The sequence below is a fragment of the Sarcophilus harrisii genome, chromosome 2, assembly GCF_902635505.1.
Source record: "Sarcophilus harrisii chromosome 2, mSarHar1.11, whole genome shotgun sequence".
NCBI classification, from domain to species: domain Eukaryota; kingdom Metazoa; phylum Chordata; class Mammalia; order Dasyuromorphia; family Dasyuridae; genus Sarcophilus; species Sarcophilus harrisii.
This window is the reverse complement of record NC_045427.1, coordinates 451844206-451865888: the sequence shown is the minus strand read 5'-3', so window position 1 is coordinate 451865888 and position 21683 is coordinate 451844206. Positions and strand designations below refer to the sequence as shown.

At 35.9% G+C, this 21683-nt stretch overlaps 1 protein-coding gene across 8 annotated transcripts in view; it reads right to left on the bottom strand.

Annotated features, from left to right (window-relative positions):
- RALGPS1 (Ral GEF with PH domain and SH3 binding motif 1) overlaps positions 1 to 21683 on the bottom strand; it is a 715060-nt gene that overhangs the window by 523830 nt on the left and 169547 nt on the right. For all 8 annotated transcript variants that reach the window (XR_004232244.1, XR_004232243.1, XM_031954314.1 and 5 more), the window contains 2 exons: positions 16044 to 16151; positions 4700 to 4750 (listed from right to left, as the gene is read on the bottom strand). Coding sequence is in view for 6 of the 8 variants with exons in the window: in XM_031954314.1 (XP_031810174.1) it covers positions 4700 to 4750; positions 16044 to 16151 (159 nt within the window). In the remaining 2 variants the exon portion in view is untranslated. The remainder of the gene's footprint in view (positions 1 to 4699; positions 4751 to 16043; positions 16152 to 21683) is intronic.

Here is a 21683-nt window from a genome sequence, read left to right as displayed (position 1 = left end):
CCTTCCTAGCATCCCCCCACCAAAGACTTCGCTATTAAGTTTCCTCTGAACTTATTAGACTGAAGTCATCACACAGCTCTCAAACAGTCATGAAATATTCAAGCAGCACAGAGGCATTGAAAAAACACATGGTCTGGAATCAAAAGCATTGAGTTCAGATCCTAAAAACCACTAGTTTCTTAAGCTGAGTTAATACCCTTCAATTCTCTCAGCCTCAATTTCCTCTTTGATAAAATGGGGATAATAATGCTAATGACAATAACTTCAAAGATCTGCTGTGAGGAGATCACTTTGGAGATTTTAAATCATGACAGAGATAGGAATTAATATTATCATTCTCCATGACTTCCCTTATTGTCTGTCTATTCTCTGCTCTATGCTCTATATTTCCAAATATGTCCATCTCATTATAACTTTCATTTTCACCTGCACCTACTGCAATCACCTTCTAATAGACTTTCTCAACCTTTGCTCCTTGCTCCCCTCTAGTTCATCCTTTATATGAAGTGAGACCCTGCTATGCTACTAGTGACCAAGGCTCTTTGGAGCCCATGCCATCACGAATTTTGCACAACAACGTGGAAATTAAACACAGCTGTGAGCAATTGCACTGCCTCTGTATCTGTGTTAACCTGCCAAGTCCCATTAAAATTAGTCACTTGTTTTAATCACCAGAGAATAGGGCAGCTACAGTGTGGTGTTTGCATACTTGCATTTTCCTTACTCTCCGCCAACCCTGAACTCATCGTCTGCATGGCTTCCTCCAAGTCTTGTGTTTTTGCTCTTATAGTTCTTGAAATGGGGCAGGCCCCCGGCATGTCAAAACGAGCTGCCATCATGTCAGACCACATTTCCATTCTCAGGTAGTGATGAGCACCATAAATTTTCATCTTTAAAGGATGGTGCTGACCAGCTGAACCCTAGCTGCTGGCAGGAACATGGCTAAGCAGAAAAACAGACCACTTCAGTAATTCTCACTCCATCAAAATCACATCCTAGGAACCCTGCTTTAAATATAGTCCATTAATGGTCCTCAGTCATGCTTCCTGCCTAGGGTCATGGCCCTCCTAAGCTAAGTGGAACACATCCTTCCTAATGTGCTTATAGGAAATAATTGATAAAGCCCACCTTGGTGGTAGAGAAAGGAGGTAGAGAAGACATGTGAAGAAAGGGAACCAAGTAATAGTCCTAGCAGGAATTGGGGCTTAAGAAGTCTCAATTTAGGACTAGTTGAATGATGGTGTCAGAGTGGAATTGGGGAAATTGTAAAGGGGAGTTAGGTGTTGTTCTTTTGAGAGAGGAGATGAAGAAACATAAAACATGTTTATGCTTTATTAAATATAAAAGTATTATTATAATTAATTATTATTAAACATAAAAGTATAAAATATTAAAGCTGGAAAGGACTTCACTGGTTATGATTTATTGGTCCTTAGGGCTTGAACAGACTTTTTAGTTAATGCTAAAGATAGTTGTTTTGGGGGGGATGAAAAGTAAAGAAGTGGAAAAAAAATGGATTTGGAGTCAAAGACCTCGGTTCAAATCCCTTCAAGATCAGTTTTTCTATATGTAACATTCTGGGTACTCTGGAAGAGAATAAGGAGAGAAAAGGAGAGAGAGGAAATTTCCATTCTATGGCAACAATCAGTGTTTGCCTCAATTGCAATTCCTCTCTTCAAAGCCATGAGAGATGACTTCCAAATAGGTAAATTGGGAGGTGTGTGACTGTAATCATGGTTGCTTGCTCCAGCAGCAGGAGGGATGAAACAAACTTGGTCCCTACTCTATCCCTACTTTATTTCCATTTGATTGTATGTTTTTATTCTATTAAAGAAGATAATTGCTGTATTTAATATAATTTCTCAAAAACATCTGTGATTAATCCTGTCCTCATATTGTTTGGTGTCCCTTTGTCTGAGGCATGAGGGTACAATGGGAACTAGACTTGAGGGACCAAGGCTGGAAACCCAACTTCCAGTCCATCAGAGAATTTTGCTGTCTAGCCATGGGCATAAGAACAAATTATTTCATAACTACACTTTGAATTGCAGAATTACTGTGGACATGAAGCATAAAAAGAAATAAATCTTCCCCATAGACATGAGCCTAACAGGAACTGGATGTTAGATATCTTAACTCTGAGAATTAATTCATGACAGATTGAACTAGATAATTTCTAGTCCAATTGCTCCTTACACTTTCAAATCTCAATTTTCTAATCTGTAAAATAGGATAATAATCCTTTATCTCATGAGATGCCATATAAATGTGTACTTATAATAATTATAAGAATAATAAGAAATTTCCTCTTTCAGTGTGAAATGGGCTGCAGGAGACTGCTATATAGAATGATAGATTTGGAATGAGAAGTGATCTTAGAAGTCATTGAATCTAGACACCTTATTTTATAGACAAAGAAATTAAAGTCCAGATATGTTAAAGTATTTTCCCTGGGTCACACAAGTTGTAAGTAGTGGAAATGGAATTTGAACCCAGGCCCTCTCACTTCATACCCATTGTTCTCTCCACTGTTTCAAGCTCATTCACATGAGAAAATAAATGAATTATCAACTTATGGATGACCAAAACACTTGGTCTGGTATCATGTTAAAATATAAACCTGTTTTTCCAAATAGATTGAGTCACCAGTCTATTAAAAAAAAATAACCAAAAATGTAGACTCTAAACTCAAGAATCATTTGTTTTCAATTCCTGTATATTACATGAAATTACAATGATGGAATCTCAAAGCTAAAAGGATCTCAGAATCTATCTAGTCCTATCTTTTTATCAGCCAGAATCCCCATTTACATTTACTCTAACATTTCTTTGAAAACCAATTGCTCACTCAGATTTTGCTTAAAGACTTCCAGGAACAGTGAGCTCACAATTCACCAAAGAGTCCATTCTGTTGTTGGAAATTTAATAATATTAGGAAATGTTTCCCTATACTGAGCCCCAAATCTACTCCTCTGGAACTTCTGGCCATTTTCTTAAGCCAAGAAAAAGAAGCCTAATCCCATTGTAACTACCCATTCCAAAAAAGTGCTTATTGAATTTAATTTACTTGGGAAGAGCACAACATATTGGGTAAAAGCATTGGATCAGGAAGGGGGATCTCTATTCAGCACCTATCTCTGCTGCCTAAACACCTTTGTAATCCTGGTTAATCCAATCATATTTTTGGAAATCAGTTTCCATATTTGTAAAATGAAGAGCCTGAACAAGAGGCTACAGTACATTCTACCTCTATGTCTATCAACTTTCCCATAATCTCCTTTCAGATAGTCAGAAGAAATGGTCATGTCCTTTTCCTTAAAATTTCAATTTGTTAATATCCTTTCAAGAATATGGGAGGCAGAGCTGAACACAATATTATAAATGTGTTCTAATCAGAGCACAGACCAGCAGGACTAACATTTCTGGACTTTAATGCTTCTCTTAATATGGTATGAATTCACAGTAGTTTTTCTGACTATGTCATATTGACTCACTAATTGACTCACTAATTTTGAGTCTACTCACATTCTCACATCTTTCAAAATACACATGCACACACATGTGCACAGACACACACACACATATCTAGCCTTAATGCCTTTTCTTTCTATACTTGTGCAGTTGATCTAGAACTATACATGTTTTTCTAGGAATGTTTTTAAGAGACTCAGAAGAAAATGAGTGTCGTCTTTTGGAGAAAGCATTTTATGAAGCATTGAATGAACACATCTAATTGGTATGCATTTTGGAAATTTTGATAATGGGTAGAATCAAAAGTTCCCAAAGTGGAACCAAAGCAAATCTTGATATTCTGAATAAATTATGAGAGAATAGTTTTGTTTTGTTTTTTAGGGAAGTTCTCCTCAAATATATCCCATCATTACAGTGATTACTTCTACTAATCAAGAGTAAAGAACAATTTTAATAAGTAAAACTATAGGAAAGAGTATCTGGCCAAATATACCTAATTATGGACTCTTCTTGAATGATCTGTAATAGATCTCCAGAAAGCATATTCCAGATAAGCCTTCTCTTCCCTGTGGAGTTCAGCACATCATTTAGTACCCAATTAGGATGTGGCTTCCCTCAGCCTTTAGCTAATAACATGGCATTCATGAAGATATCAAGGAAGACTTTGAGATAATAGTGCATCTTCCACGACTTCCTCTTTTGATACCTTCTTGCAGCAAAGAGGGATTCTGAGGCTTTCACAAAGGCTCATGGTAAAAGTTCTATGGGATTTGAGCAAGATGAAAAGGATTTAAGCCTAGGCTGAGAGACAAATGATTGTGACCACTGTGAAGCCTAGCCCAACCAAGTATAAAAAGGTTCAATAACTAGAAGATGGACTCCTTTTCACACAAAACTGATCAACAAACATTTATTAACAATCTCTAATATTATGTATCAGTCACTGTGCTGGGACAAAGACAAAATGAAATAATTCCTGTTCTCCAGGCACTTACAATCTTGTTGAGAGAGACAACATGTATGTATGTATACAGACATCTACAAAATATATAAAGAGCAACTCATAATGGTCATCTATTAACATGTAAAGGGATGCACATTGATGAAATTATAACTTTTGGAAGCATGAGGCTTTTAGTCAATAATATTAAGAGCTAATCAAAAACAAAGTATACCCTGTAAAAAACTTCCAAACATATAGATATCACTATTGAAATGAAGAACATACCTCTGGCTGTATAGCTTTGAATACTGGGATATCCATTAGCGTAATCTGGCTCTGTAACAAAAAAAAAAAAAAAAAAAAAAAAAAAAAAAAAAAAAAAAAAAAAAAAAAGGCAGGTTAGCAAACCTTCTGTGTGCCAAGGCATTATGCACATTACAAAGGCAGCTTAGTCTAGGGGACAGATTGCTGAACTTGGGAGTCAGGAAAACCTGTGTCCAAAGCCTGCCTCTGACACTCTCTTGAGTATGACTGTGAACAGGTTCCTTAATCTCCATGAGAGTCAGTTTTCTTATCTGTAAAAATAGAAATAATACCAATGGTACCAACCTCATAAGAGTTGCTATTAATTTAAAATGAGTTAATATATGTAAAATACTTTGGCAAACCTTAAAGTGCTTTGTAGATGTCAACTGTTTTGATTATTATAAAGAGTAATTTAAACGTCAGGTATTATTAGTATTGTTGTTATGATCAAATGCCAAAGAAAAGTTTTATTCAACAATAACATGTTACTGACACACAGTAGGACACAGTTCTCAGAACTTCCTTCATTTTCCAACCTATGGCTCCCAATATATATCCCTGCTATCAGATACCAAAGATCATAGAAAATTACATTCTTCAGAAAAATATGAATGCAGGCCAATGCAGAGGGATATCAGTTTCTCTAGGAGCATCTAGCTATCTAAACACAAAGTTCTTGGAGGAATCAAAGCTCTAACTGGTGCCATACAAACATGTTGCTAAGGACAGAGGAAATAACCTATATCTGTGAAAGTTTCAGGGCCAAAGGAGAGAGGGAAGGGATGGAAGGAGGAAGAAACAAGATTTCTATGATGAATCACCTCTGGAAAGGGCCAAAGTGGCATGAGAAGTGCTGACATAGATAGCTCAGGACAATGACAGGCCAGAGAATAGAAAGAAATATGAGGAAACTCATATGAGATAAATCTAAAGAAAGGCATTCAGTAAGGTCAGAGGCTATTGTGGTGGCTTTGTAAAAGCTTGACCTGACGCAGGCATGAAGATATAATGAGACCCAGAGCCACAATCTTTAAATCTGAGATCCAAATAAGGCAAGTAATAGTTCCCATTTATATAGCACAGATAAATGCTGGATTGTAAGTTAGAAGACATGGGTTTTGGTCATGGCTCCAATAGTTATTAGCTTTCTGATCTCAGGCAAGGCCTTTTTCTCATTCTGTTTCCTTATCTATAACAAAAGCATATATTTGTACCATCTATTGATCAAATTATTGAGAGAAAAGATTTTTGTAAACTTTTAAATACCAAAGCTCTTAGTATTTTTTATAGAACTTTGAATGTAGTGATGCCTACAGACTATTCAACATGCTATCACCTATGTAGAAGACACTGGGACCAACTTTCATGAGACTGAAGGATTAATGCACATGTGGACATTCTGTGCTGGTCTAATGGTTGGAGGCAGTTTTTTCCATTGGATATGTAGTAAGAACTATTGGCATCTCTCAAACGGTCTGACTAAGCACTTGTAGTGGCTTTTGCTACATTTATATCTGAGAGTAAAGGGCTGCTTTTTGTATTGGCTAGAAACTAGAAAATGAGTAGATGCCCATTAATTGGAGAATGGCTGAATAAACTGCAGTATATGAATGTTATGGAATATCATTTTCTGTAATAAATGACCAACAGGATGATTTCAGAAAGGCCTGGAGAGTCTTACATGAACTGATGCTCAGTGAAATGAGCAGGATCAGGAAATCATTATACAAAGCAACAACAAGACTATATGAAGATCAATTCTGATAGACGTGGCTCTCTTCAACAATGAGATGATTCAAACCATTTCTAATTGTTCAATAATGAAGAAGGTCATCTACACCCAGAGAGAGAACTATGGGAAATAAGTGTAGCCCACAACATAGCATTTTCACTCTTTCTGTTATTGTTTGCTTGTATTTTTGTTTTCCTTCTCAGGTTTTTTTTCTTTCTAGATCGGATATTTTTTGTGCAGCAAGACAACTGTATAAATATGTATACATACATTGTATTTAACATATATTTTAACATATTTAACATGTATTGGACTACCTGCCATCTAGTGGAGGGGGTGGGAGGGATAAGGGGAAATTTTGGAACAGAAGATTTTGCAAGGGTCAATGTTGAAAAATTATCCATGCATATGTTTTGTAAATAAAAAGCTATAATAATAATAATAATAATAATAAATACCTTATAAGAAGCCAAAAAATGAGGTCATCTTATTCTTTGGGGCTATATCCTTCTATTTTCCATATTTATTATCAGGAGAGGAGAATAAATTCTTTGGTTTAACTTGAAGGAAACAAAAATTGTAGTTAATACACCCTAGTTTCCTCTCTCTGAACCAGATTTGCTGTATGTGCTCCTCAAGGTTCTATGGGCTCAAGGATTTTAAGGATGAACTTCCACTGGCCTGAGTCCCAAAGACTACCTCCTAGAGTTCATTTCTTGCCCCTCTGGAAACTGAAGCTGCACTGACTAGAAAACCTTATGTGGACTCTAGCTTTAAGATTCTTGTCATTAGAAACACTGCTGGATCAAAGGGTATGACTAGAAATGGTTCCTGTCTTTATCTAGTCATACCCTTTGATCCAGCAGTATTTCTACTGGGCTTATATCCCAAAGAGATTATAAAGAAGGGAAAGGGACTTGTATGTGCAAAAATGTATGTGGCAGCCGTTTTTGTAGTGGCAAGAAACTGGAAACTGAATGGATGCCCATCAATTGGAGAATGGTTGGGTAAATTGTGGTGTATGAATGTTATGGAATATTATTGTTCTATAAGAAACAATCAGCAGGATGATTTTAGAAAGGCCTGGGGAAACTTACATGAAATGATGCTGAGTGAAGTGAGCAGAACCAAGAAATCATTGTACATGGCGACAACAAGATTATATGATGATCAATTCTGATGGACATGGCTTTTTCCAACAATAGATGATTCAGATCAGTTCCATCCAAAAATCTTATGATAAGAGCCATCTACACCCAGAGAGAAGACTGTGGGAACTGAGTGTGGACCATAACATAGCATTTTCATTCTTTCTGTTATTGTATGCTTGTGTTTTGTTTTATTTCTCAGGGTTTTTTTCCTTCTTGAACCATTTTTTCTTGTACAATAAGATAACTATAAATATTTATACATATAATAGATTTGACATATATTTTTAACATATTTAACATGTATTAAATTATCTGCCATCTAGGGGGAGGGGAAAAGAGGGGAAAATGTGGAATACAAGGTTTTGCAAGGGTCAATATTGAAAAATTACCCATGCATATTTTGTAAATAAAAAATTTAATTAAAAAATAGAGTAAAGGGCTGTTTCAGTCATACCATATAGTCAGGAGAAAGGGCTTAAGGGTAATCTCTTTTCCCCCCATTCCTTAAACCATGTGGGCCTGAAAAACAATCCTAAGCCTTTGACCTTTTTATTTGTACATTTCTCCTCTAGTCCAACAATCCAGGTAGAAAAAAGGCAGACAACCCAAGAACTACATTTTGAGGAGAATAAATCCAGGCCTTCAGGCTAGCAGAAATCATGTCTTCGAATTTGAGCTTGGTAAGGTTAATGTGCTTTCTTCACAATGACCGTTGAAGTTAGTATATAATACAGCATCCCATTTTACAGGTAAGTGAATTGAGACTCAGAGATAAGACATGACTCACCCAACTTCACCTAAACTAGTAAATAGCACAGTTGGAACTCAGAGCAAGATAGTTTGACTCCAAGATCAGCTTTCTTTTCAAGACATACAAATCTCCCTCTGGAAAAAAAAAAACAAAAATAAAAACAAAACAAAAACAAAAAAACCACCTGCACTGCTCTTATTAATCTGCAATATCCTATAGCCCCATATTAATGATTACCTGAAATTCTGGAGAATGATCACTTAATATTTTACATAGTGCTTTAATTACAAATATTATCTCATTCAATTCTTCCACAATACTATGAAGTAAGAGCAATTATTATCCTCATCGAGGAAAGTGACACAAATAGCAATGACTTGCCCAACATCATATAGCTAAAATGAGTTTGAGATAGAATTTAAACTCACAGCTTCCTGACTCCAAGTCTATCATGCTACATCTAACTTCCTGCATTTATATAATGCTTGCCAGAAGCAAGTTCCTGGAAAAAATTTACATGAACTGATGCTGAGTGAAGTGAGCAGAACCAAGAGAACACTGCACAAAGATCAACTATAATAGACTTTGCTTTTCTCAGCAATACAGTGATCCAAGATGATTCCAATAGACTTGTAATGAAAAATGCCATCCACATACAGAGAAAGAACTATGGAATCTGAATGCAAATTGAAACATACTATTTTCACTTTTTTTCACTTTTGTGGTTTTTCTCTTTTATTCTGATTCTTTTTTTAACAATATGATTGATGTGGGAATATATTTAATGTGATTGTACATATATAACCTATTTCAGATTGCTTGCCATCTTGGAGATGGAATAAAGAAAGAAAAAAATGGACGTTAAAATCTTATGAGTAAATGTTGAAAACTGAAAAATAAAATAAAATAATTGTAAAAAGAAAGAAAGAAAATGAATTCTAGCCAGCTTGTGATTCACTGAGATCTAGACTGGGATTCACATTCTCTATTATTATCAGTGGTCTTTATTATTTTTATGTCATAGATATGCATTACAAATTTAACCTCTTTGACTAAAAAAAAAAAATTACAAGTTTAAAAAAAAAAAAAAAGAAGCACTCAATTCATAGAATCACATTCTGCCAGAACTGAAAAGGATTTTTAAGATCATCTAGCTCTACCCCTTTATTTTAGAGAGGAAGAAACAGGCTCAGAGAGATAGAGGGACTTGCTTCAAGGTCATACAGCTGATGTGGGGAAACAAATCTGAATCTCCTAACCTCAATGCACTGTTTACCACATCACAACCTGATCATCACATCTGATATAGATTATCATATATGTATATAAGTATTATTATCTCTACTGTTCAGATGTGTAATGATACATTTATATGACATTTTGAGATTTACTCAGCACTTTCCTCATAACAACCCTGAGAAATAGGTAGTACAAGAATTACTACCCCATTTTACAGGTGAAAAAACTAAGTCTCAGAGATTTGAATTCAGTTCCTCCTAAGGCCAAGTTCAATGTTCTTTATTTTTTTTTCCCCAATGCTCTTTCTAAAGCACTATGCCAGTTCTCTTTTCAATTCTCTTCCTCTTCCTCTTCCTCCTCCTCTTCCTTCATCTTCTTCACTGTCTTCTCATTTTTCTTCTCCTTCTTTTTCTTTTTTATCTCTCTCTCTCTCAATCTTACTCCCTCCTTCCCTCACTCACTTCCTCTTCCTCACTCTCCCACTTCCTCCCTCTTCTTCTCTCTCCTTCCCTCCCTTTTCCCTCCATCCTCCCTCTTTCCCTCTCTCTTTTCCCCCCTCCCTCCACACAATTTTCCTCAGTCTCTTCTCAGAGGCCTCAATATGATAAATTATCTGACCTAATCACAGACTGAGCACTGGAAGAAACTACTATTCATATATCCCAAAGAAATCATAAAGAAGGGAAAGGGACTTGTATGTGCACGAATGTTTGTGGCAACCCTCTTTGTAGTGGCTAGAAACTGGAAACTGAGTGGATGCCCATCAGTTGGAGAATGGCTGAATAAATTGTGGTATATGAATATTATGGAATATTATTATTCAGTAAGAAATGACCAACAGGATGATTTCAGAAAGGCCTGGAGAGACTTACATGAACTGATGCTGAGTGAAACAAGCAGGGCCAAGAGATCATTATATACTTCAACAACAATACTATATGATGACCAGTTCTGATGGACCAGGCCATCCTCAGCAATGAGATCAACCAAATCAGTTCCAATGGAGCAGTAATGAACTGAACCAGCTATGCCCAGCGAAAGAACTCTGGGAGATGACTAAAAACCATTACATTGAATTCCCAATCCCTATATTTTTGCCTGCCTGCATTTTGGATTTCCTTCACAGGCTAATTGTGCAATATTTCAGAGTCTGATTCTTTTTGTACAGCAAAATAACGGTTTGGTCATGTATACTTATTGTGTATCTAATTTATATTTTAATATATTTAACATCTACTGGTCATCCTGCCATCTGGGGGAGAGGGGAGGGGGAAGGAGGGGAAAAATTGGAACAAGAGGTTTGGCAATTGTCAATGCCAATACCTATAACCTGTAAATAAAAGGCTATTAAAAAAAGAAAGAAAAAAAAAAAAGAAAAGAAACTACTATTCATTCCTATCCTTGGAATTCAGGCAGGAAATAAAACAGTGAGTTGATATTGGATATCACAAAGGAGTCTTTTCCTCATATATTTCTCCCCTCACCACCACAACTCCTCTCCTTAAAAAAAAAAAAAAAAAAAAAATTAGATAAAAACATCATAGTTATGCAAAAATCATTATGGATTTCTCTTTGGCCTCAACATTTCACAGTGAAATCAAAAGATATAAAGTGATAGGTTACTGGGCAGGAAGCTATGAACTTAATTTTAAAAAATCAATGACTTTGATAAAAGCGTAAGAAGACATGCTTAGCAAATTTGCAGATAGCACAAAATAGGGAGGGATAGCTAATATGTTAAAGTTAGAATCCCAACAATCTCAGAAGTCTAGAAAATGAGTTAGATCTAATTAGATGAATTATATCATAAATAATATTAAAGACCTATAGTTAATTCAGAAAAAAATATCAATTGCCCAAGTATAGAATGTCAGTATTATACTTACTCATTTATCTTCTAGATATATCTAGACTGAGTCAGAAGGCTCTAATCAAAGATTGTCAGAGCTACAATATCAACCTCTCATTTTACAAACAAATTAACTCTCAGAGAAGTTAGGTGGCCTGTCCATAACCACCCAGTGAGTCAAGATTCCATTATAAAGCCAGCATATAATTGGACATTGTTATGCCAAAGTGCCCTTTTAATGTGGTGACCCAGTTCCTCCAATTGTCCTATTTAGTTATTCTGCCTTAGGTTATAACCTTTCCCTCTTAATGTTTGAGATAAAGGTTTTATAGACATTCCTTAATGTTTTATAGTCAATTCTTTAATGTAAAGATAAAGGTTTATCCATTATAGATGTCATTAGAATATCAGTAACCTCCCTCTATTAGGCTATCCCCACCTAGGTCCCTCCATTATGACATTGTTCTTGTTATTCCATAAAAAGCTTGCTGCCCCATACTCAGGGCTAGACTCTTTGAGATGATAGTCTCGTCTAGCCCTGGGATCAACATGGATGCATTGGTCCCAGTATTTCTCTCCATTTAATAAACTATTGAATTGGTCTCTTATCTCTGTCTTGCTCAGTTTCTTCGGCATTACAGACATGATGGCACAAAATAGAATTTTGTATGCATACAAAGGAATGTACTTGCACATAGATACAACTGTCAACAAGCACATGTGCACCAAATAGCCTGAACTGATCTCACAAATCAATGAAACTATGAGTTGACTGCTAAAGTTTCAGTGTGAATTTACACCTTGGAAATTGACAACTACAAATTAGGGCTTAACTTATTTTTGTTTAGTGTCTAAACTTAAGAAAGTAATAGAAAACTACTAAAAATGCAGATTAAACTTAAAACCATGTTGTGCATACTCTCCCCTATACTGGATATGTGGTCATTAAATGCTTACCAGCACACTGCTGACTGAGATCTACCATTTTTAAGCTCTGGTCAACAACAGCACTCTCCTCCCAAGTAAAGCCTGAGGATATAGTGAAGAGATGAACTAGTTCTGGGTTAATAGGCTTGTTAAGGCTAGTATATTTCATGCTGTTGACATCTACATACTTTTTTTCCTATGGGTTTAGAATATCTTTAATGGAATTTTCAACCCTCTACATTTTATGCCATAGAAGCATCCACTGAAAAATAAATCCAGGAACCAGAAGGTTAGCACAGTAGAGAACATTTGGGGGAGGGGATCCAATGAAGATAAAACTAGAAGGAATCTAGTTATGAGAATATATTATAGGACACCTGGACAAAGAGGGAAAATAAGAAACAGATCACAAATGTGGCACAAAGGGATGATATGCATCAATGGAAGACATCTGCTAGTGTTTGTTGCCAAACCCTTGACTCATCAAATGATAATATCGTTCTTCAAACAGTTCAGGAAATGATGAAGGAATTGCTATTTTGAATATGATTCTGACCAGTAAGAAGAAAATGGTCACTGAAGTAGAAATAATGAAACCTAATGAGGACATGGCCACTCCACCTTAGAGATTAAAAGAGCAGGAAATTAGGCATAGGAAAATATATACCTTAAATCTCTGGAGAGTGGATTGCAAACATTTCCTCTAAAAAGGCAGAGGAAAGAGAATTCTCTGAGATAAAATTCTATAAGGGAGATAACACAAGAATACTGAAAAGCTCCCAAGAAGGAAATTATAATGCAATAAACACAAATGAAAAAGTAAAGGTAAAACTATCTAAAAAAGGATGCACAGGAAACTCAACAATTAATTTAGATTTTTTTAATACATGTGAGAGAGAGAGATGGGGGGAGAGAAAGAAGGGGGAGGGGAGGGAGGGAGAGAGGGAAGAAGGAAAAGAGGGAAGGAAAGAGAAGGGAAGGGAGACAGAGACAGAGGGAGGGAGGAAGACAGAGACAGAGGGAGAGAGAGGAAGAGACAAAGAGACAGAGAGAGACAGAAAGAGAAAGAGAGACAGAGAGATGGGAGAAGAAGAAGAGGGAAAGGGAAAGGGAGAGAGGAAAGGAAGAAGAGAGGGAGAGAGGGAGGGAGGGAGGGAGAGAGGGAGAGACAGAGAAAAGGGGAGGGAGGGGAGGACAGGGGAAGAGAAGAGAGAGAAATCGGAAAGAAGAAAATGAGGCTTCCAAATACTAAGAATCATAAAAAGGACTATTTCTAAAAAAAAAAAAATTGTTGAAGATAAGAGGATGATTAAAAGACAAAGAGAATTATTACTTGAAGTTGTAGATGAAATGATGCTAAAGGATTGTTGAAACTGAAGATAAGATGGTAAGACAGCACTTAGTTGTCATCAATGGATTTCAACACATCAGACCCAGATAAAAAAGCTGGACCACGTGATCACTGAGGCATCAGAAATGATCTCTGAAAAACTATGGAGAATAGGAGAGATGACATAAGCTGGACATAAGACCAGCACCAGGGAAACAGCATCCCAGTTTTCAAATTTTTGTCTCTTTAGTAGTAAAGAGATGATTTACCATCATTTACAGTAAAAAAAAAAGTAATAGAGATCACTAACACCAACGTGACTCTACTAAGAGTAATAATCACAGAATAATAAATTGTTAATTTTTATCTCTTTAGTAGTAAAGAGATGATTTGCCATTATTTGCTGTAAAAAAAAGTAATAGGGATCACTAACACCAATGTGACTACCAAGAGAATTATAACTCATAAACTTAAGAGTTCAGAATTAACTTAAGAGCTTACCCAATTCAATTTCTTCTTATATATGAGATTAATGAGGACCAAGTAATTTTGTAATTTTTTGTAACTTTGCCATGGTCACATAAGTATTAAATGGCTGGGATGGAATTCAAATGCAAATCTCCTTACTCTTAATGCGTATTCTCTTCCTTCACTACACTGCCAAATTGATATTATTTCCTTTTTGATGCAGTTGATAGAGAGGTAGATGAGGGGGATGGTGGGAACATCATATACCTATGTTTTAGCTACACCTTTGATAAAACATTACAGTTTGTGGATAAAATGTAATGGTAGGTAGACCCAAATGGGAAAATAAAGTATACTGAAAATTTTAAAGCACCATAGAAATGTCTTATTCTTATTTGAAATTTGATGATGAACAAGATACAAAAAGTTATTATTAGAAGAGACAACATCAATTTAGTAATCTCTTGTGGAATAAACTAATGAATTGTATTTGGCCCTGGGCTAGTTAACAATGTCATCGGTGATTTGGATAAAGACTGCCATCATCACCATCATCATGGTAAGAGTAATAATAGCTAGTACTGATATAACATTTTAAGGTTTTCAAAGTGCTTTATATTTGTGCTCTTCAAGTGGCATAATACATGAGAGTAAGTGGAGCAGCTAATATTTGGAGGACAAGCAAGACTGTTGCACTGAATCTAATAATATAAACAAAATTTTAAAACTTTATAAAGTTTTATTCTTAAGATCCAAAAAATAACATGTATGAGATGAGCAAAAAAAAAAAAAAAGACAAACAAAATGTCATTTGCAAAATAACTTGGGTGTTTTAGTGGCCTATAAGCTCAATATGGGTCAAGAGTAGGAGATAACCAAAAATGCAAATACCATCTTGAATTACATTAGAAGTGTAATATGCAGCACTAGCCATGTGATGGTACTGATATCCTTTCCCCTTGTCAGGCCACATATTATGTTTGAAATTCTGAGTTCAGGACTGGTGCAGGACATTGGGAGGACATTTTGGAAAGAGACTGACACTAAGCTGATAACAAGAGGAAAACAGCCAAGATTGTGAAAGGTCTCATGCCATGTGTCACAGGAGGGTCAGTTAAAGGAACTGAGGATGTTTATCCTGGAGAAGAGAAAGCTTAAGAGAAGAAAGGAGATGAATACTGTCTTCGGGTATTTTAAGGATTTCCACATGCAATGTGATTAGACTTGTTCTGCTTGGCCCCAGAGGGCTAAACTAGGCACAGTGGGTAAAGTTGCAGAGGTACATGTGAGCTCAATGTAAAATAAAAACTTCTTTTTAATTAGATCAGTTCAGAAGTATAATGAGTAGACTTCCTTTAGATGCCTGGGATGTTATTGAGGGGATTCCTGTTCACATAAAGTTAGATTAGATGCCCTCTCGGTTCCATTCCAGTTCTAAAATCCCATGATTTTTTATGATACTTATTGGTACCTTCCTTGTAGAAAAGAGGTAACACCACAGATTTTTTTAAATTATAACTCTTTTTAAAATGTAATAGCTAATTAATGATGTTGAGGAACTGGATATAGTAACTAACATACAAAAGCATAAATGTGGGAGCTCAGAGAGCATTCTAGGCCACCCAGAATTAAATTCCAGTTCTAAGATATTTAAATGCATACATAAGCTCTTAGGGTTTTCTCCTACGTAAGATGGGAATAGTAACGTCAGTGCTATCTACCTCACATGACAGTTGTGAGAAAAGTATTTTGTAATCCTTAAAGCACTACAGAAATGTAAGTTGTTCCTAAAATAATATAGCATCACCTAATAATCTTTCCCATATCTACTCTCCAAATATCACACATCTCCTAGGATGAGTTCCATTCTACTTACAGCAAACTCCTCAGGAGTTACTTTCAATACATCAAAGACAACGGCATCATAGCTCTTACTGGCGTAGTCACAGCTCCGTCCTTCCAAAGAGTCTGAGCTGCTGCTGCCCTGCAAGAAGAGAAAGAAACATGACTAAAGTTTCTTGGTATGGAAGGTACCCTCAGATCAGCAACTTCTTAACTCTCATGGTCTGAAGTCACCAAGAGAGGCACTGTAGTTATTAAGAGTAGAAAGAACATCTGATTCAAATGCCAAAGACCTGGATTTGAATTCCAGCTTTGTCCCTTCCTGATTATATAACTTTGAGGGAGTCATTTTATCTTTCTGGATCTTGATTTAAAATGATGTGGTTGGACTGGATACTCTAAAGTCTCTTCCGAAGGACCCACATGTGCAAAAATGTTTGTGGCAGTCCTTTTTGTAGTGGCAAGAAACTGGAAACTGAGTGGATGCCCATCAGTTGAAGAATGGTTGGGTAAATTGTGGTATATTAATGTTATGGAATATTATTGTTCTGTAAGAAATGACCAGCAGGATGAATACAGAGAGTCTCTGGAGAGACTTACATTGACTGATGCTAAGTGAAATGAGAAGAACCAGGAGATCATTATACACGGCAACAAGATTATATGATGATCAATTCTGATGGATGTGGCTCTTTCCAACAATGAGACGACTGATGCCAGTTCCAATGATCTTGTGATGAAGAGAACCATCTACACCCAGAGAGGACTATGGGAACTGAGTGTGGGTCACAAAATAGTAATTTCATTCTTTTGTTGTTGTTTGCTTGAATTTTATTTTCTTTCTCATTTTTTTCCTTTTTGATTTGATTTTTCTTATGCAAGATAATTATATAAATATGTATGCCTATATTGGATTTAACATTTTTTACCACATTTAACATATACTGGATTATATGTCATGTAGGGGAGGGGGTGGAAGGAAGAGGGGGAAAATTGGAACACAAGGGTTTGTAAAGATTAATGTTGAAAAACTGTCCATGTATATGTTTTGAAAATAAAAACCTTTAATAAAAAAGATCAAGAAAGTCCCTTCCAGTTCTGATATCTCATGTTCTCAGATCTCTTTCCATTCTAATATTCTGTAGTCTCTGCTCTAACATTCTATGTTCCAAAATCTCTTCCAGCTCTGACATGATATTCTGACATTCACAAGAATTAGAGGATCTGAGAGCTTATCATCCAGTCCAACATCCTCATTTCACAAATGAAAAAAAAAAAATGAAGGCTTGCCTAAGGTCAAAGAGGCTGCAAAAAGTAGTGCCAAGATTCTCAATTCAGGTTCACCGAGTCCACATCCCATACATTTTCATGTGGCACATACTTCTATGACTTAAAGTCCTTTTAAGTTCTGACATTTTATGAGTCTGTGACCCAGCTGATACAAGTGACTTGCTCCTATTCTCTAAAAGGGAGGAAACTGGTTGGAGACCTTGGGAAAGGATTAGTAATTTTATATCTGTCAAAATATGGCCTGACAAATCTTTTTGTATGTGTGTTGTATTTAAACTTGAAATCAGTCTGGAAAATATTACACAAAACACAAGGCAAGTTACTGTTAGAAATACCATTTATGTGGGAGCAAAAGCTCTCTCTTGAAATTAAAAGCCTATTTATTGGCAAAAGGAGGTGCAGTACATTGGTTAGAGAGCCTCAAGTGAAAGCTATCTTTATTAGATAGCTTAGATTAATAGGAGTACTGTGAATACTGCATTTTAAAAAAAGATTCCAATAAACAGAGTTTCCTATAAAATATTGGGTTAAAATCTCAAATGCTGTCTGCCCAGAACCCACAGTTGTGGGGATCTTGGGGTATTACTCATACCATCCTTGGGAGGAGTCTTTTTCTATCTCCCCTCCTCCAAAGGGAAGGCTCCAATTAATAAATGGTTTTATTCCTTCTAACTCAGAGGGTGGCTTTGGTGAGGTTTCCGTTAACCTCACCAGTCTGGATTGGGACTTAGGGAATTTGCTTGTATTTATTCCTTCTTGTTTCACTTTTTCCAAAATGGCAGCTTTTAGGGAAAAGCGCACAAGCTTACTAGAGACTACAGTGTATTCAAGCTAGCAAAGAAACCCAATAGTCAACAACTGAGAAATGTGAGGTTAGAGATGTGGACAGCAGCTGAAGCCAATGAAATTCAATAGTCTTATATCACCAAAAAAAAAAAAGAAAAAAGAAAAAAAAAAAGAAAAAAGCCTACTGTATTTAAAAAAAGAAAGAAAGAAAAGAAAAGAAAAGAAAAAAAATGCCTACCATTGAGACAACAAAGACTTTAGTGACTAGGGCACTAGGACAACTAATTTTTCCCCCTATCAATGAGGAAAAGAGTGATTTGTGCTGAGGTTCCTTCTATATTCTATGTTCTAATATTCTATAGTCCAAGACTCCTCTTTCTAATACTGTATTTTCCAAGATCCTATTTCATTTCTAACATTCTTTGTTCCTTATTCTAATATTTTATGTTCTAATGTCTCATGCTACTCAGAAAATCTATGATAATTGTACTACTCGTTTTATTTCTGTGTTCTAACATTTTGTACTCTAAGATCCTTCTCACCTCTGTCTATTACAAGAGCCAATGTTCTATGTTATAAGATCTATTCTAGCACTAGCACTGTGAACTATGAATTTCCCCTCCAATCTGTAATCCTTGACAAAGTTTCAAGCATTAGCCTTATAGACAGTTTTTGTGATTAGTGAATTTTTCAAGCAGATTAATCTTTTAATGTTCCTAGAAGTCCTCTCATGCTTTCCCTAGTTATTTATATTTCCTTCAAACCTCACATATCCTTTCTCACTCTAACTGCTACCGTAGAACAGATTGGCAAACCCCTAAATTCTATATCTTGGTAAATATTTTCACTTAGTGTCTAAATTATTTGAACAATAGACCCAGATTATGGAAATGGCCTTTTCAATGTGGTGTATGAAACACAGTATGAGTCAGTTACAAAGGTTGCTAGATCTTGATTATAGCCCCAAGTTCTTTCGATAAATAGCTTGTGTCACCTAGGAAAGTCAAATAACCTTACTGGGGCTCACTTGATTGTATTCAGTTATTTGTAAAATCTCAGAATACTCCAACATTTTATTCTTAGAACCACACTTCCAAAATGAAGAGTTTTCGGAAGTCAGCTAGGAGCTCAGGGGATAGAGTACTGGATTTAGAGCCACTTTCTACCTCTATGATCCTGGACAAATAATTTAACCTATCTCAGCCTCAGTTTCCTCATCAATGAAATGGGATTGATAAAAGCATCAAATTAGATGTTTGTTGTGAGGTTCAAATGAAATAATATATGTAAAGTGTTTTGTAAACCTTAAAGTATACATAAATACCAGCCATTGTTATTATTGTTGTTATCCATTATTTTTAGAAGTCAATGGTTAGCTCTATATCTGAAAAGAGAATACTGTCTACAATATTCCCTCAATCCGTTTACAAGAAACTCACTATACTATATATATTTAAAGTCTGTTTGCCTCTCATCTCACTCCAAATGGTACAGAAAAGGTAAAACATACTCAAGATATGGGCTTTAAACCTGGCTTTTATACTTACCAACTGAGCTATTTTAGAAAAGTCCCTTAATCTCTTAGTCTCATTTCCCTATTCTGCAAAAAAAGATACAATAATTCATATACCCCTTCCTTTACAAATTTATTGTGGTAAAGCACTTGGTAAACTTTGAGATGTCACAGAATTGTGAACTATGTATCTAACTTCAGTCTAAGAGACTATGGTTCTGGTTATTAGGACGGATTAAATATAGGAGAGACAGTTCCTAGCCTGGCCTTAAATAATCTGCCTACCAGGTTAAAGCATGGATAGTGTGGAAAATATTTTCACTTCAAAATGGTTTGCAGAATTAAACTGTAAGTAGTTTATTTACCAAAATATTGCTCCTACAGGTGCAGTGCCACCAGGTGGCAGTAGTGTGCCATGGCAATATTGCCCATATCCTAAAATAATAAGATTCTAAAGTCGGAAGGGCTCTTAGAGATAATCTATTGATTCAAACTTATTAGAGTACCAGAGAAGGATGTACAGGGCCCGACAGGATAACTTGCTGAAGAATATATTGGTAGTAAAGAGCAATACGAGCTTGAACCCACATCTTTGAACCACGTGGAGTGTTCTCTTTCCTACACCAGGGTGTTTCTTTTATTTGTTTGTTTGTTTGTTTGTTTTTAGCTCTTGTTGTCCAGTCATTTCCACCAGTGTTTGCCTCTTCACAACCCCATTTGGGGTTTTCTTGGCAAAGATAATGAAGTGGTTTGCCATTTTCTTCACTAGCTCATTTAATAGGTGAAGAAACTGAGACAAACAGGGTTAAGTGGCTTGCCCAGAAATCACAACAACTAGTAAGATAAGTCTTTGAACTCAGGAAAATGAATCTTCCTGATTCCAGGCCTAATGCTCTATCTATTGCACCATCTAGCTGCTGACATAAACTTTATTAAAATCACTGAAATGATATAAAAATAAAAACTAACTTCTTAAAATATACTTTAAACATTAAAAAGTGTTGAATTTTTTTTTTTTATTTATGAAACAGGAATTTTTAGAGCAATAAATTGTAAACATTCCTTTGGTGTCTAAAGTCTTAACCCTTAACATCAATCACCAAGTCTTAATAGCTCTTTTAACACTAAGATCTGCTTGGAAAGTATATTTTAGTGTGGATCACTGAACCTCAAAACTGGAAGGAACTTGGGCCATCTACTCCAACCCACATCTAAATAAGACTCCCCTCTACAATATCTTCAACAAGTGGTTATCTCTCTACCTGTTGCTTCAGGACCTCTTTTGAAAGGGAATCAATTACCTCTTAAATAAGCCATACTACTTTTGGGGCTATATCAAATCCTTTCCAGTTTTCAGGCTGACTTGGCTTCAAAATGTCTCCAGACTGTTCTCTATTTCATTGCTTTCTTCTTCATGCCTTCTGCTTGCCATGGATTTTCTACTTAATCAATGCTTTTGAAATACTTTCTATCATCTCATAAAGTTGTAGAATATGAGAGCTGTGATCAACTCTAGAACACAGAATGTTAGATGGAGACAAAAATAGAATGCTGAAGCTAAAAGAAATCTTAGAACACCAAAGATTAGAGATGAAAGAGATCTTAGAATGCAAAACAGAATATTACAATTGAAAGGATCCTTCTTTAAAGGTCATCTCCTCCTACCCCCATTTTTCAAATAAAAAAATTTGAATGAATAAGGGATTTGCAATCAAAATGACTACCCTTTCCATAGATTCTCACAGGAGTCCTCAAACTTTTTAAATAGGGGGCCAGTTCACTGTCCCTCAGACTGTTGGAGGGCTGGACTATAGTAAAAACAAAAACTTTGTTTTGTGGGCCTTTAAATAAAGAAACTTCGCCCTGGGTGAGGGGGATAATTGTCCTCAGCTGCTACATCTGGCCCGCCGGCAATTTGAGGACCCCTGCCGGCCCAAAACAATATTAAGAATTAGCAGTTTTCTACACTCCAGATAAATCTAAGAAGAAAATTCTAAGCCAAAGTCTCACAATGCTATTCTACTTGAAAAGCATAAAACCCTGATAATTACATTTTCTCCAATCCTAAAAGTGTTGTATACCATT